Below are 15,677 nucleotides of genomic sequence, written 5' to 3'. Positions count from 1 at the left end.
GCGCCTGGGTGGCGCAGTCGGTTAAGCGTCCGACTTCAGCCAGGTCACGATCTCGCAGTCCGTGAGTTCGAGCCCCGCGTCGGGCTCTGGGCTGATGGCTCCGAGCCTGGAGACTGTTTCCGATTCTGTGTCTCCCTCTCTCTCTGCCCCTCCCCCATTCATGCTCTGTCTCTCTCTGTCCCAAAAATAAATAAACGTTGAAAAAAAAAAAAAAAAAAAAAAGGCTGCTTTTTGAGTCCTATTACCTGTCATCCATTTATGCCAGAAATTCCTTTTGTTTTACACTCCTATTCCTGTATTACATGCCTTTCTTTTTCTCATTTTCCTCCCTGTTTTGCCAAAGAACATCCTCCAATAGAATTGGAGGTTGTAAATCACTTGCCTCATTGTCTTCTAGCTTCCTGGTTGCTGTTGAGAAGTCCAAAGACTTTCTGATCCCTAATTCTTTGTTTATGAGCCTCCCTCACCAACCCTCCCCTCACTCCCCCCCCCCCCCAATTTCTGATTGGTCACAGGATTTTTTTTCTATCCCTACTGTTTAAAAAGTTTCCATGATGGTGTGCTTCATGTGGGCATATTAAAATCAGGTGGGCAGATAGGCAGGCACTCAGTAGACCCTAACAGTCAACAAACTTAAGACTTTCTACTTTAGGTAATGTTTCCAGGTATGTGACCCTCCCCTCCTCCACCCCTCCCCACCCTGTTTCCTTTATTCTTTCATTCTGGAATTGCTTTCGATTTAGCCTTTGGATCTCCTGGGCTGCTCCTCTACCATTTTCCTTCTTACTGTTCTCTTTTCCTTTGTTTTTTGCTCTACATTTTGGGCAAGTTTCTTAACTTGATATTCCAATCCTTCTACTACTGCATTTTGAATTAGCAGTTTCTACGTATCCTGCTTTTGTTTCAGTGGGTGCAATGTCATCTTTCTGATGTTACTACTGCTAAATGTTTTCATCTGCTCAGATTCGAGAGCAGAGTCTTAGTCCTTAGGTGATACAAGCCTGGCTTCAGATGGTGGTTAGCTTTGGTAGGGGGAATAAATACTAAGACAAGCTATAGCTCTGACCTCCCTATATCACAGCTTCTTGTTCCTCCAGGTTTGAGGTTCAGAGTTTTTTTCTCCTTGGTTTCTGCCAGACTGTAGAGCTCTCTGCAGAAGGATACCACAAATTTCAAGCCTGAAAAAATTTCCTACTTCATCTAAAAGCTTCTATTTATGTGTAACACTTTTCTAAAACTTTGAGGATAAATTTATTCTTTCCTGGTTTTAGCATTGATGACTTCTTTCCCCCTTTAGTACTTTTTGTTCATCTGTTATGTTTTGGGGATGACAACTTTGAAATCTTTACCCCTGTAAGCCGCCCTGCCCCCACTGCCCCAGCTTCATTTTTTGCTTCACAAAAACTATTTTTTGCTTTATTTTTATTCTGTTTTCTGATTTATTGACTGCCTTCATTTAAGTCCATAATTCAGAATTTTTTCTTTTTTCTTTTTTTTTTTTGGTTAATGCAGGCTCATTCTGATCACATAATTTTTAAAGTTTTTTTTAATGTAGTACACTTATTATTAAGTAAATATTTGCTCTATCCTAGAATCTTCCCTTCTCTTGAAGCATAATATTTTTCATTTGCCTGGTGGGTTTGGATTTTTCTCTGTTGCTTATCCGTAGAGAGGGAGGTCTAGGCATATGCAGTATCGGGTATTGCCCTGTGTTCTTTCAAGAGACTGAAATGAGTCACTGTTTGACTCAAGTCCAGATGGAGGAAAATGGTTAGATTTATAGTAGATTAATTTGCCAATTAGAAATTCATCTTCCTTTGAGGCCGAGGGAGCCAGCATCGGCTACAGAAGTAAACAAAGGGGAGTTCACCTCAGAACCAGACTTTCTTTTAGGTATTTGGTGTGGCACTCAGCAGTTAGTAATGAGGTCATTGTCACTTAGCAACGTTTGCCATGTCAGAAGCCAGCTGGTAGAGGTTTCCCCCTGACATGTTTTCTGGGGGCAGTCCTCATGGCCACATGTAAATCAGAAGTAAATACAGCCAGAGATAACTTGTTCAGCTGAAGCCAGGAACCCCTTTTAAGGAGTGAGTGTAATTTAAATGTACCCCAATGCTTCCTGGCTTCGTTCCATCCAACTCTCATTCCTCTGAACTAGGAGCGTCATTATGAGTCTGTTAGGGTCTCTTTTGCTTATTTTCTGTCCATTCAGTGTAGTTTTGCATGAAGGGGATGTTGTAGCTTCGTCCATCCGTCAGCTTCCCATATTGATTCTTTCTAGTCTATTTTTCTGAAAATGTAAGCCAGTTGTTCCATCTATGGCTTCTAGGGCTGATTTCAGGATAGTTCCTATTTTTGTTGGTTATTGGTTATTTCTCTAATAATCTGGCGCAGGAGGAATGAGCCAATGTAGCTCTCTTATTTGTGGATTGTGTTTTGTACATCTGTTTTGAATTGTAGGGAGGGATAATGAGGTAATTCATACCCAATGACTACAGGGGAATAGATGAATGGACCAGAAAATAAGTAAGTGACAGCTGATCTTGTGCAAGTGAGGAGCATGAGAGGTGGTTTGTGGTTTTGTGAAGAATGGCACAGACCAGAAGAGATGCCTAGGACAGAGAATGAAGAGGAGAGGAGGGGCAACAGTAATGACCCACGGGTAGCTGGGTTCAATGGGGCCAACCCCCATCACTCTGTGGCTGGATGGAGCACAGTCTTCCAGCTCAAGCAAAGGAAGCGGAGAGCTGGGTTGATGGCAGATTGGAAGAACTACAGGACAGGCATCCAAATGCTTGGGAGAGTTTGGAGAGAGATGAATTTCTATAGAAATCCAGTTAGTGCTGTGGTTGCCATTGTGAGGCTCTGGGAAAGCAGGGGACCAACATGTCTAAGTGAGCTGGCTTACTTGCTTAGGGACTGAATGGAATTATTCAAGATGTCTTGTCATCTTGTCTAGCTCCCCCCCATGATTTGTGCAGTTTGGTAAATAAGCTGGGAGGTAAGTCTTATAAATGTCATTTTAGGACTTCACTCCCATGAGACAGCTGATTGATATCCTTTGAGGTAGTATTGCTTAGCCCTTGTTTTTTTAGAGTTAAGTCACCATATGCCATTTCATAAAGGGCTCCTATCATGTGAGAATAGGTTTGACAAAAGCCTCCCAACTAGACAGGTCTGAAATGCTTTAGGAGAAGGCAGTTAATTTTCTGCCTTATTTTCTTTCTTTCTTCTTGAATAGATGAAGCTACCAGTCTGGGCTATCTATTAGACAGCTCAAGGACATGTAATGTACATGTAATGTACATCAGAACTAGGAACACATCATTACAGTTTTCTACAAAGGAGAGCGGGTGGTGCAGGATTCTCTGTTTCAGAGTTTGGGGAAATTAGTTACCCTGTAGGACCTCTGACTTCCATGCTGCTGTCTTCAGGACTATCTGAAACTTTTGCTTAAGAAAACTCTAAGCCCTTTCTCTCCTTACTTTGTGTTCACACAGGGGGCTAGTCTGCAGAAAGAGCACGGCCTGGCACGGGGCCTGGTTCAGGTATCAGCTCCCTTATTTCTGGGCTGTGAGGCTTTGGGTGTGTGCATGCTGCACAACCTTTCAAAGCCCCAGGGTTTCTGTCCATGAAATGAGTTAACAGTGTCTGTCTCAAACTGTATGTGAAACGAGTTCTTCAGTGCTCAGCCTCTCTTTGGCTTTCATTAAAACCCAGTCTTCTACCTTTCCTCCTTTGCTTTTTTTTTAATGTTTTATTTATTTTATTTTTTTGAGAGGGAGAGAGAGAGAGCGCATGTGCACGTGAGCAGGGGTGGGGCAGAGAGAGAGGGGGACAGAGGATCCGAAGTGGGCTCTGCGCTGACAGGCTGACAGCAGCAAGCCCGATGCAAGGCTTGAACTCACAAACTATGAGATCATGACCTGAGCCAAAGTCAGATGCTCAACCCACTGAGCCACCCAGATGCCCCTCCCACTTTGGTTTTTAGCAGGGATGCCATCTGGCATATTCATCATATGTACTTCTATATCCTTTTCTGCACTACAGGCTAGCTGCCCACTATTCACCTTTCAGGCAATTCTCTGTACTCTGAATATTGAAAATATTTTAAGTGGGTATTGCTTAATGACTTAGCTTGGCAGAAATGATAAGGCCTGAGCACATAGCATGAGTCTTTAAGAATAGAATCTCACTTGCCTGCTTCTTTTCGGCGTTTTGGTTATCATGCTCTTGATACATTCATCCGTCCACACAAAATATGATAGGACAAGACAACGTGAATTCGAAATACATGAAAAGGATAAAAGAAATATAAAAAGATGGGGGTGATAAAGATAAAATGATACGAGGACAAAACTGTGCACCATAGGTGTCCCATAATTTCCTCAGTGTAGGCTTGGCACTCGAGCAGAAAGGCACTCCCACGTACATATACCTTTCTCCCAGGCTGCTCACTTAAATTCACAGTATGGTAAACAACGCCCCCCGCCCCCAGCCCAAAGCTATGACTAAGAACATCAGTGTTATCTCAGGGCACCTAAGGAATTTTGTGTTGAATGTTACACCAAAGTAGTTTGACAGCTTTACTTGTTAAGAACTATAGTCTCTCTAACAGAGGGAAGAAAATAGGAAGGGGCCACAGTTCTAAACAAAAGCTTAAAGCAATTGAAACTATAGTATGAAGGATAATGTGCAGTCAGAATAAAAATCAGAATTTAAAGTTCATAGAAGTTGCTGCCAAACCTAGATTATTTATTAGGAAGCAGTTGCGAGGTTTTGCGACTTACCCAGCATCATCAGCTAATACAGAGCAGTGCCAGAGGGTTTGGGGTTCAGAAGACTTGGATTAAGTATGCAGCTCAAGACTTAAATCTTTACTTTTACTGTAATGAAAAGTATCATTTTCCAGGAGTTAAAAGTGTTCAGGTATCGTCTTGCATGCTAGTGAAACTAGAAAGTACATTTCCAGACAAAAGTGTCCTGAGGTCAGGGCAGGCTCAGTTTTATTCTTTATGCTCCTGGTTCATGGTAGATGTTCAATAAATATGTTGTCAATAAAAGAAAGAATATTGTTAGGTGCTATGAAACCTAAAAATGAGAAATTTTCTTCAAATGGAAGAATTGTCTTAAATTCTTTTTCTAAAAATTTTTTTAATGTTTTTATTTTTGAGAGAGAGACAGAGTGAGTGGAAAAGGGGCAGAGAAAGAGAGGGAGACACAGAATCCAAAGCAGGCTCCAGGTTGTCAGCCCAGAGCCCGACGCAGGGCTCAAACTCACGAGCCATGAGATCATGACTTGAGCTGAAGTCGGATGCTCAACCGACTGAGCCACCCAGGTGCCCCACAGTTGTCTTAAATTCTTAAAAAAATTTCCCTCTGGACTGAATTGCAGTGTGGAAACAGTCACATCAGTCTTGTGACAGAAATTGGGCCACGCTTTCCTGCAGAGAACTCAGCATCTTTTTGAGTTTTCTTAATGAACATATTAATAACAGTAGGCATGTATATATTTTGTGCATATCTAGCGTCCTCTCTCCGAGGATGTCACAAAGACTGTAGAGGTGCACTTTTCTCCCACTCCTGTGCGAGACTGACTAACGAAGCCCTCCCACCTCCTCCCACCCCCACCACCCTTTGGAGTACTCGATTCATTCTCGTAACTGACTCCTATAACATTAGGATGTCTTGCCTTTTTAAAAAAATCTTAGTGGTGACTATGTTTCCTGAGGAAACGTAAACATGGAACGTACTCAATTGTCTTATGTTCCATACTAGACTGGGACTTGATTGTGCCTCTAGTCCTGGTTCTGTCATGAATGAAATGTATGGCTAGTTTCTTTTCTTCTCCACACCTCAGTTTTTTCATCTGCAAGTGGGTATGCTTGGACTGGGTGATCTTTGAGACACTTGATGGTATTATTCTCTTTGCCCTTTCTGTTTAAACTGTCAGTTATCAATCGTGGGTCACCTGCTTATTGTTGAATGAAGAATGGGCTCTCCCCTTGGCCCATTACCCCCAGCTTTATCGCTTGAAACTGCCTCCCTGAAACATGTAGCCAGCAAGGAGACCTGGATTCAGACTTCTGACTATGCATCAGTGTAACATGATTTGGATGAATGGTACAGAAGTGCTGGCTCTGAGATGTTAGATGCTGTCTACCGGATTCTTTTCTTTTAGTGTTTTTCTTAATGTTTTTTTCTTTTTTGACAGAGAGAGAGTGCGAGTAGGGGTGGGGGAGCAGCAGAGAGGGAGAGGGAGACACTGAATCCGAAGTAGGCTCTAGGCTCTGAGCTGTCAGCAGGGAGCCCGACACGGGTTTTGAACTCATGAACTGCGAGATCATGACCTGAGCCAAAGTCGGATGCTTGACTGACTGAGCCACCCAGGCGCCCCCCTCCCCCCCGCAACTGGATTAAGCCAGTAGTTGGCATATGCAACGGGGGATTTTTGCTTCCTCTGGCCAGGAAGGAAGTGCTCGTCTTTTCAGGCTAAATGTGGGTTTTCCTTTCTTTTTCCAGGTACACAGTTTCTCCTAGCATGACCGTGATCTGATCAGCAGCTAACATAACTTGACTCCTGTGTCTGGTGCCACTGTGCTGGGGCCTGGTCACTGCCCACAACTACAGAGCTGCCATGGTGACCACCTTTACTTCCACCCCCACAAATTCACAGCCCCAGGTAAGTGATTCAACCTGTATAAGTTTGGGCTTATTAATCTTAATTTTGTCAAATATTTAAACTGAGTTTCCGAAGGTACGTTTCACTCTAGGGATGGTGTGTAACCTTCTAATTGTCATTTGGTGGGCATTTGGCTAATAGTGCTTTAATGAAGGAGGTTCTCTTTAGTTCAAGAAGCAGCTGGGACAGTGAGCAAGTGATTAAAGCAAGCCAGCCTCTGTTGGTACGAATCTGGGTTTTCAGTGGTTAGAATGTCTGGCTATTCCTATAGGCATCAAACTCCCAGTCAAGATGGTCAGTCGTAAATCCTGCTGCTCTCCCTCTCTTGGCTTTTTGTAGGGTTTTAATGAATATCTCAGGACAGAGCTAGTCTTACACCAAGTTTTCTGAATGTGGTCTCTAGGTCTTCTTCCTGTAATTATTTTGCCTTTACCTGTTCTAGGAACTTTGAAAGGAAGATGTAAGTCCAGAAACTTCTGAACAGTAGTCATGGGTTACTTTCTCTGTCCAGCGAAGAAGAACAGTTGCATGGCAAGAATATTTTCTTCAGATTATTTTACAGTCTGATCTATTAGTGTATTAACCAGATTCTTTCAGTTTTAGCAGACAGTGTGGTACAGTCGGGAAAAGAGCCTTTGGAATCGGTAGGCTTGAATTCACATCCTGATTGTTGGATAGCCTTAGACATGGTAACTTCACTCCGCTTCAATTTCTTCTCACGTCACCATACTTTGCAGGATGGTTGTATGGATTAAACGATAGGATATATACAGAACTCATAGTAGGTACTCAACAATTATAGTTTTCCATCTGCACTTCCTTCACCTTCTCCCCCTCCTTTTAGAGTGTAACCCCCCCATCTCATTCATGACAATCATTTTTAAGCCATGGTTAAAGAAAAAAAACTATACCTTTGAAAAAGAGCCATATTGATTGAGCTTTAAATCTTGATGCAGAATATTTTTTCACCCTTCTTTTGTCCTGCATCATTTTTCAGGCTACTAAATTCTGTATGCATTTGAAGTAGGGGTATTTGGAGGAGGGTGGAAGGAGGAAGGGGTAGGGAAAAGGGAACATTTTTACTTCATTTACTATAAATGCTTTTTGTCTCTTTTAAAAAATTTAAAAAAAGACCTTGGAATTTTATGATATGGATAAAGTCCTCCTTTATTTACCATTTTAAAGTGTTTGGTATTTTCCAGAAAGCTTAGTGTTACCATCACCATCTGTGTTTCTCTTTCTGGTAAATGGATCTTGTGTTTCCAGCATTTTCATTGACCTTGGCTATTTGGTTTCCATTCCACTTGATAGGTTTTTTGGTGCTGCAGAGACTTTGTGAATGGGTAACAAGAGTTAGTGCCCACTGACTAAGGTCACCATGTCAGAGTCTGCTGCAGCTGCCTCCAGGCTATAGCCCTTCTTAGTTAGGCCCTAGCACAGCTTTTCTGGGCAAGGATTTTAACACCTCAGTCTTGGTGTCACCATTTGTCCAAATCTCCAGCGGGAGCCTCTTATCCACACATCTCTTTCCTCTCACACAAACTACTATCAGCTGGTGAGTAAGAGAAATATTTCTCAATGACTCATTTAATGAAAATGTTTAACATTGCCCAAGGTAGAAAGAGGTTGTATTTAATATAAACACTTGGGAAAATATGTACTCTTCTAAATCCTCTGTGGGAAGGTAAATTGGTTCAGTCTCTCTGGAGGGCAATTTGACAGTATCTATTCAAATGATATCCCTTTGCACATACCCTCTTCTCATCTTGGTAACTACATTAGAAAAACACTTGTACATGAGTCCAAGGAGACATATATAAAGATATTCATTGAAGCGTTAGTTGAAGGCCAAGAAGTACAAAACATTCTGAATATACAATAGAGGAATGACAATAAATTCAGGCATGTTGAGATTTAAGTACCATGCAGCAGTTAAAAAAAAATACATATCTCAACACAACTCTATTTCCCTAAGATAGCTGATGGAAAAAGAAAGTAAAATGCAGACTAATTCAGGAAGACATCATTCAAACTGTAGAACCATATGTATTTAGGGATAAACATATGGTACATTAATGTAAACACATAATGAAAGGTCTAGAACATACATTGCCAATGTGAATGATGTTTTCCCCAAGAGGGCAAAACTTGGATCTTGGGAGATTAAAAAAAGAAATCCCTTCAAATTTAAACCTACCTGACAATATATTATTTTTTAATATTTAATTTCTCTCATTAGGGAGAATTTAAGTAAAGTTTTCTCACTGAAAATCACCAGTGGGAAAAAATAAGTCAAGCACTGGGCTGGATGTACAAGGATCTCCGTAGTCACACTGCCCGGGTTTAAATCCTGGCTCCAACATTTATTGACTGAGCACTTGAGGGTGGAGAAAAGGTATCCACCCTCTTAGTCCCTGCATTTCCTCATCTGTAAAATGAACATAATAATTACAGAGCCAATTTCATAGGATTATTTTAAGGATGAAATGAGATATGTATAACACTTAGAACAAAATCTAGTACAGAGTGCTCAAAACATCTTAGTTAATACTGTTCAGCAAGCTCACAGTGGCTGGCCTGGGGATCCAAGAATAAATAAGATACACAAGGCTTTTGCCTGTGGGGTTTAGAAAATGGAGTGGGACACAGAAAGATGAACAAGAAATTCCAGTGCTGTGTCACAACCGCTATGATGGAAGTATGGCTACTCTAGGAGTGGAAGGGAAGCCTCCAGGAAAGACTTGGAGGACCAGGGGAGGCTTCTGGAAGGAAGACCACCAGGCTAGGAGCTAATGTATCCTGACTTTGACAAGGGAGAAGAAACAGCGTGTGTGAATGTCGAATGTCCCAAGGGAAGAGAGAGAGCGCGCACAGCATTTGGAAGTTAGTTTGGGATAGTTGCACTCTGCTGGGGTGTGAGGTTGTAAGCAGAGATGTGCTAGAGCCTGCTCTGCCGGCGCAGAAGATCTGATTGTTCAATTTTCAGGAATTGTGTGAACCAGTTGACTTCATGCTTGTAACTTGAAATCAGCCAGGGTGGAGTATTTAACCATGGAAATTGGCAAACACAGTCCCTTACTCTTAAGAGCCCATTGTTAGATATTCATCAGCATATTTCTGGTGGTAGAGGAGGTAGATGGGTTAGGTTACAAGGTTGGAGAAGATTGTGCAGGGCCTTGCAAGCTACACAGAGGAATTTGATGTTAATCTTGAAGCCTGTGTAGCTTTGGAGTTTTGGGTCTGGCTTCAAACCCTGACTTTTGACAATTTTGGTAAGTTTATTATTTAGTCTCAAGCAGGGTAGTGAGTCTCATTATTCTTAACATATGTTGGGAACAGTAGCCTCTGATAGTTGGAGGCACCCAAGCCCACTGGGAAGGAGTCAGCTGTCAACTAATAGGTCCCAAGGAGAGGGAGTTTCCTCTTCTGGAGAGATACAGACCACTGTTGGGTCACTTAGTTCCCAAGATCCTCTGGCGAATGATGGGCCTCCTAATTACCTATATGTCAATTCTTCACGTGTAATTTGTGCTGTCAGATTTTCATCCAAGGCTGACTTGCCCTAGCCCCCAAGTCTGTATTGATGTCTACTCTTCCAACATCAAGGTTTCTCCAGGTTCAGAGAAGATAAAAGTAATTTAAATATGGCATCTCTTCAGGCAAGGCGTAATAAGCATTTCACTCCATCAGCTTAGACTGGTATTGTCTGGCACATCAACTTGCATTCTTTCAGAGTGAATTCAGGGACCTGTGTAAAGATACACCCACATTCAAGTGTGAAAGGCCTGACAATCCTTTTCTAAGGCAAAAACAACAATTTAAAAAAAAAAAAAACAACAACCCTTTGGTTTTGTTTTCCTCTATTCATTTGGTAACAAAGAGAATTTTTCTAATCAAGGCTGCCTAATACTAGATATAAGCTAATTAATATGGACAGATAGCCTGTGATTGTTTCAGACAATAATAGGGAAGAAAGCTTCCATTGTCACCCCCGCAGGGGTTGCTGCTTAGCGAGTGAAAGATAGGCCTTGTGCTTTGAAGTGGGACAAGTTTGTATTCCCTGCTGTCCTCCCGACTAGACGGTAAGGCGGATTTTTGTTTTCTTTTGTTGAGAAAGCACCTTGTTCTTATGTAGTTAGATAAATACAGAGGCGAAACTGGACTAGCGGCAGCAGGGAGGCCGTGCGTAGCTGATTTATAGCTGTGTGAGTCCAGGCACCGTTAAAGAGTTCCTTACCCAAGGAAAGCTTCAGGGATGAACGGGAACATGTCATCATTAGGTTGAATTAACGTGTTCATGTCCTGCAGATATGGGCGTGGGGTGGAGGTGGGATAGGAAATAAAACAACTTGCCACTGTAAATGGTCATTTTCTGTTTCTAGAACTCTGTTTAGCATTACTTTAATTGTGCTTCATCCAATGACTGTGGGTAGAGGATGGATGAAAAGTTTTATTTTCCTTTTGAATGGAAGGGTCAGTAGTTCAACACATGCATGAATGGTTTGGCCTCTCTCAAAGCCAGGACCAGTATTGAGAATTTCAAAGGTATTCAGATCCTACACCTGGGATTCCAGTAAGGGAGGACTGTATGGTATCAGTTATTTATAAGGTATTTCATTCTGCTCTCAATTGTGAAGTGACCTGCTTGGTTTTAAGCCCAGGAAACAAAAGCTGTTTTCGAACGTCCATGTGATTTCCTGTAGCTGTCATGTCAAAGGCATGAATTTGGGTAGATACTCAGTGTCTTAACAGAGTGCTCCTCTAGTTCTGATCCAGCCTTTAGATGTGACACAATGAGGTCTCTACTTAAGGAGGTCTCTATTTGTCATCTGGTGGAAGACCAGCATTTTTGAACATCAATACCAATAGGTTCCTCCGACAAAATCCATCATATTTCCAAAGTTTGGTTTTGGAGGTTTACTTCTGGTGTCAGAGACTAGATACTTTTGGATTAAAGCAATTCCATATTTAATGGGTTGCATTTTGGCTTTTTTTGTTTTGTTTTTTAGACCTTTTTATGATGGCAGTTTTCAAACATTCACAAACATAAAAAAGAATAATGCAACGAATACCAATATAGCCATCACCTAGATTCAACAGTTGTTAGTATTTTGCCATACATGTTTCACTTCCTCTCATTTTGAGGGGAGGAGGAACCGCTGTAAAGCAAACGCATGGCATCGTGTCCTCTCACCTCAACCCTTGTACATCATTATGCATCTCTAAAAATAATTCATTTATATAGCCATAATACTGTTATCACACTTGACAAAATTTAATTGTTTTCTTAATGTTTATTTTTGAGAGAGCGAGACAGAGCGTGAGCAGGGGAGGGGCAGAGAGAGAGAGGGAGACACAGAAACAGAAGCAGGCTCCAGGCTCTGAGTTATCAGCACAGAGCCCGACAAGGGTCCCGAACCCATGAACTGTGAGATCACGACCTGAGCTGAAGTCCGTCCGGTGCTTAACCGACTGAGCCACCTAGGACCCCACACACTTAACAAAATTTAAAACAACTGCTTAATATCATTTTATACTCCTCCATATTCAGATTTCCCCAACTGCTTTTCTAAGAAGTAGTTTTGCAGTTATGTTATCTTCTAAAAACATTGGTCAGATCAGTTTTCTTCTCCACAAAACCATTTGATGACTTTTTAAGATTTAAAAGACAAGCCCATATCCCCCCTTTATTCTCTAAGTCGGAAATAGATTGACCTAGCAACCAGAATGTTTCACCACTCAAGGATAGAAAAATTAGACCCATACCGAAGGTTCCAAAGTAAGAGAATGATTATAATTGTTAAATTATTAGCCACAAACGTAAGGAATTGCAGATACCTTGACAGTGCTTTCAGACAAAAGTGTGACCAATTTGAGTATGAAGTATGTTTCCAGGGCCACACAACAAAGACATAGTGTGGTCTGGCTTCATCGAACATGGAACTGAGGAAAGAGCATGGGCTTAGATGTAGGTGAATTTTGGCTCAAGTCCCATGCCTAGGGCGTGTTTCAATATAGGTATCTTTTCCAGTTTTATTTCTTTTCATCTCTAGAATTCAAACTATACTGTGCTCCCAAATGTAAATGGCAAAATATCCATTCGGCATAAGATGGCGCCTTAGATACCTGACATGAAATCATTTCCTTTCTCTCCCTCCCACCCCCCCATAATTGTTCTAAGAATACTTTACAGGGAGAAGGTGGTTACCTCTGCATATGGGGTGCGTAGATGATGTGCTTATGTTGTATGCCAGAAAATCCATCAAAGGAAAGCCAAGTTAGATAAACAGTCTAAGGAAAACTCCAATGCATTGCCAGGAATAAATGCATGTGTAGATAAACACCGAGATTTCTGACTTACTCTATCTTGAACCATGTTTCTATTAGAGGTAAAATTTGTTCTCATATTGCAATTTAAATTCATCTATGCTCCCTTTTGTGTTTATAAGCTCAGATAAAGCTTGAGAGGATATTTTATTTCGGAACATGAGGGCACATTGTTTTGGTTTTTTTCAAACTAAGTAAAATAAAGGTGGGGGGAAGAGAGATCTAGAGTTAATTAGCTCACATGAGAAGAGGTCATGTGATTTTTATTTAGACTGAGTCCAGGCGGTGGTGATTGGGAAATGTTTAACAATATACTCATTAAGTTTTTTTTAGATTTTAATTCCAGTATAGTCAACATACAGCGTTATATTAGTTTCAGGTGTACAATGCAGTGATTTGTCCATGCTCATCATGACAAATTCTCTCCCTAATCCTCACCACCTACCTCACCCAGCCCCCACCCACCTCCCCTCTGGTAACCATCTGTTTGTTCTCTATAGTTAAGAATCTGTTCCTTGGTCTCTCTCTCTCTTTCTCTCTCTCTTTTTTCTTTGCTCATTTGTTTCTTAAATTCCACATGTTACTGAAATCATGTGGTATTCGTCTTTCTCTGACAGCTTTCCTTTAGCATTATACCCTCTAGGTCCATCCATGTCGTTGTGAATGGCAAGGTTTCATTTCTTTTTATGGCTGGATAAAATTTCATTGTATATACACATCACACCTTCTTTATTCATTCATCTATATGAGGGCACATTTTGAGTTTTCTACTCATAAAAGAAAATTGTGCAAAGATACCTGGGGTAAACCACAAAGGAGACCTTTCACGTTTGCTTCTTTTTCTTTCTAATAAATTCTTTCTAATTAGTTTAGTCTTCAGTGATTAAAGCTGTCCCTTTATCCTTCAAAAGGGACATGGTTTTCTCCCTCTTACTGCCCATTATGGTGCCATTTGCCCATTTTCCTCTTCATGTGCCTAGCTTCTCCAGCTACGTTTCTTTGAACTGTCACTGCAGCTTTTCCACGAATAAACACTAAGATGAGGGCAGTGCTCTGGTGTGTTTCCTAGCAGAGGAGAGCATAATCATAGAGTCCAGGAGATTTCTGTCTTTGGAGAACTGTACCTTGCTATATAATAAGACTGTTATCTAAAAAATCAGCCTTCATTTGCTGTGGGTGATGATATTGCCATTTCATAATTGCATAGCAGCACTTAAGAACTGCCCTTAAGTTAAACTTATTTCATAAATGATAATTCCAGGCAGGCACAGGCTGAGAGAAAGTGAAAGTGGATTGTTACTTTTTCTTTAGCATCAGACAAAATGTTTATGAAAGGGTCATGGAGTAGATTAGTTCTCGAAAGGCTAGGTTGGCAATATAGTAACTTTCAGAGATTCAGACCCCCTTTGGGAGCAAGAACCTCCACTTTTGCAGGAAGAGAATAGGATATGGTTGAACTAAATAGCTGCCTGATCTCAGAATATGTGCACTTAGATGAACCCCCATCAGCCAGCTTTGGGTGGTTTTGGAGCCTTGAGACCTCAAAAGAAGGTGCATTCATCTGGATTCATCTTTGGGCCCCAACGCTAGGGGCTTTGCATACTCCCAAACTCCGTTTAGCATGACTTTAATTGTAGTTGATCAGGTTACTAAAGAAACCTGGCAAAAACAATGGAGGGGAGGACCCAGAAGAATCCCAGCCCTATGGCTTATGTTCAGGACTTCTCTCTGACATGCTGGATTATATATGAGTGACCAGTGGGAACTCAGGACTCAGCAGTCATGGTCAGGCAAAGATCGTACCTCTGTGAGCCACGTCAGGATGGAGACTCAGCTCATCAGCCTACTGTCTTCTTTCAGGATTAGCCTGGTAAACTAGGGCTGCACAGCTTGCAGATGGGGCTTCAATTCGGTGACAGTGGAGAAAGAAAAGGTGAAAGAAACAAGGTGGCATGATAGGAAATCTGTGAGGATTACAGTTGTAGTTACGCCATGATGTTTAGCCTTCTCAGATGATGTATCTGGAGCATGTGTTTATTCTTTTGAGAACTTTTTTTGCATATTTTCCTTAAAATTAAAAAAAAATAAATCAATACAGTATTAAATGCTGCTGCTTTTTTTGGTTAGACATTTTATTGCTTTTTCTAAACTAGTCACAGAAAAAGAAAGCAGACAAACTCTTTATAAGAATAAAAGAGTACTGGGGCGCCTGGGTGGCGCAGTCGGTTAAGCGTCCGACTTCAGCCAGGTCACGATCTCGCGGTCCGTGAGTTCGAGCCCCGCGTCAGGCTCTGGGCTGATGGCTCGGAGCCTGGAGCCTGTTTCCGATTCTGTGTCTCCCTCTCTCTCTGCCCCTCCCCCGTTCATGCTTTGTCTCTCTCTGTCCCAAAAATAAATAAAAACATTGGAAAAAAAAAAAAAAGAATAAAAGAGTACCTAAGTGTAGGTAGTAGAACACAGCAAAGACTTAAATAGGTATGCAGTCCTGTCTTTTAAAAATTAAACACCTGAGGGTTTCCTGGGTGGCTCAGTTGGTTAAGTGTCTGACTCCTGGTTTTGGCTCAGGTCATGATCCCACGGTTCGTGAGTTCAAGTCCCGCATCAGCCTCTGCCCTGACAGTGTGGAGCCAGCTTGGAATTCTCTCTTTCACCCTCTCTTTCTCTGTCT

At 41.5% G+C, this 15,677-nt stretch overlaps 1 protein-coding gene across 2 annotated transcripts in view; it reads left to right on the top strand.

Moving 5' to 3' along the window:
* LPAR1 (lysophosphatidic acid receptor 1) overlaps window positions 1-15,677 on the top strand; it is a 317,053-nt gene that overhangs the window by 230,408 nt on the left and 70,968 nt on the right. For both annotated transcript variants that reach the window (XM_030293259.2, XM_032595543.1), the window contains one exon: window positions 6,523-6,682. In XM_030293259.2, coding sequence (XP_030149119.1) covers window positions 6,638-6,682 — 45 coding nt within the window. In that variant the 5' untranslated portion in view covers window positions 6,523-6,637. The remainder of the gene's footprint in view (window positions 1-6,522; window positions 6,683-15,677) is intronic.

This window comes from Lynx canadensis, chromosome D4 (assembly GCF_007474595.2).
Source record: "Lynx canadensis isolate LIC74 chromosome D4, mLynCan4.pri.v2, whole genome shotgun sequence".
Lineage (NCBI taxonomy): Eukaryota > Metazoa > Chordata > Mammalia > Carnivora > Felidae > Lynx > Lynx canadensis.
The sequence above is the reverse complement of the archived record's forward strand: the minus strand, read 5'-3'. Positions and strand labels throughout refer to the sequence as shown.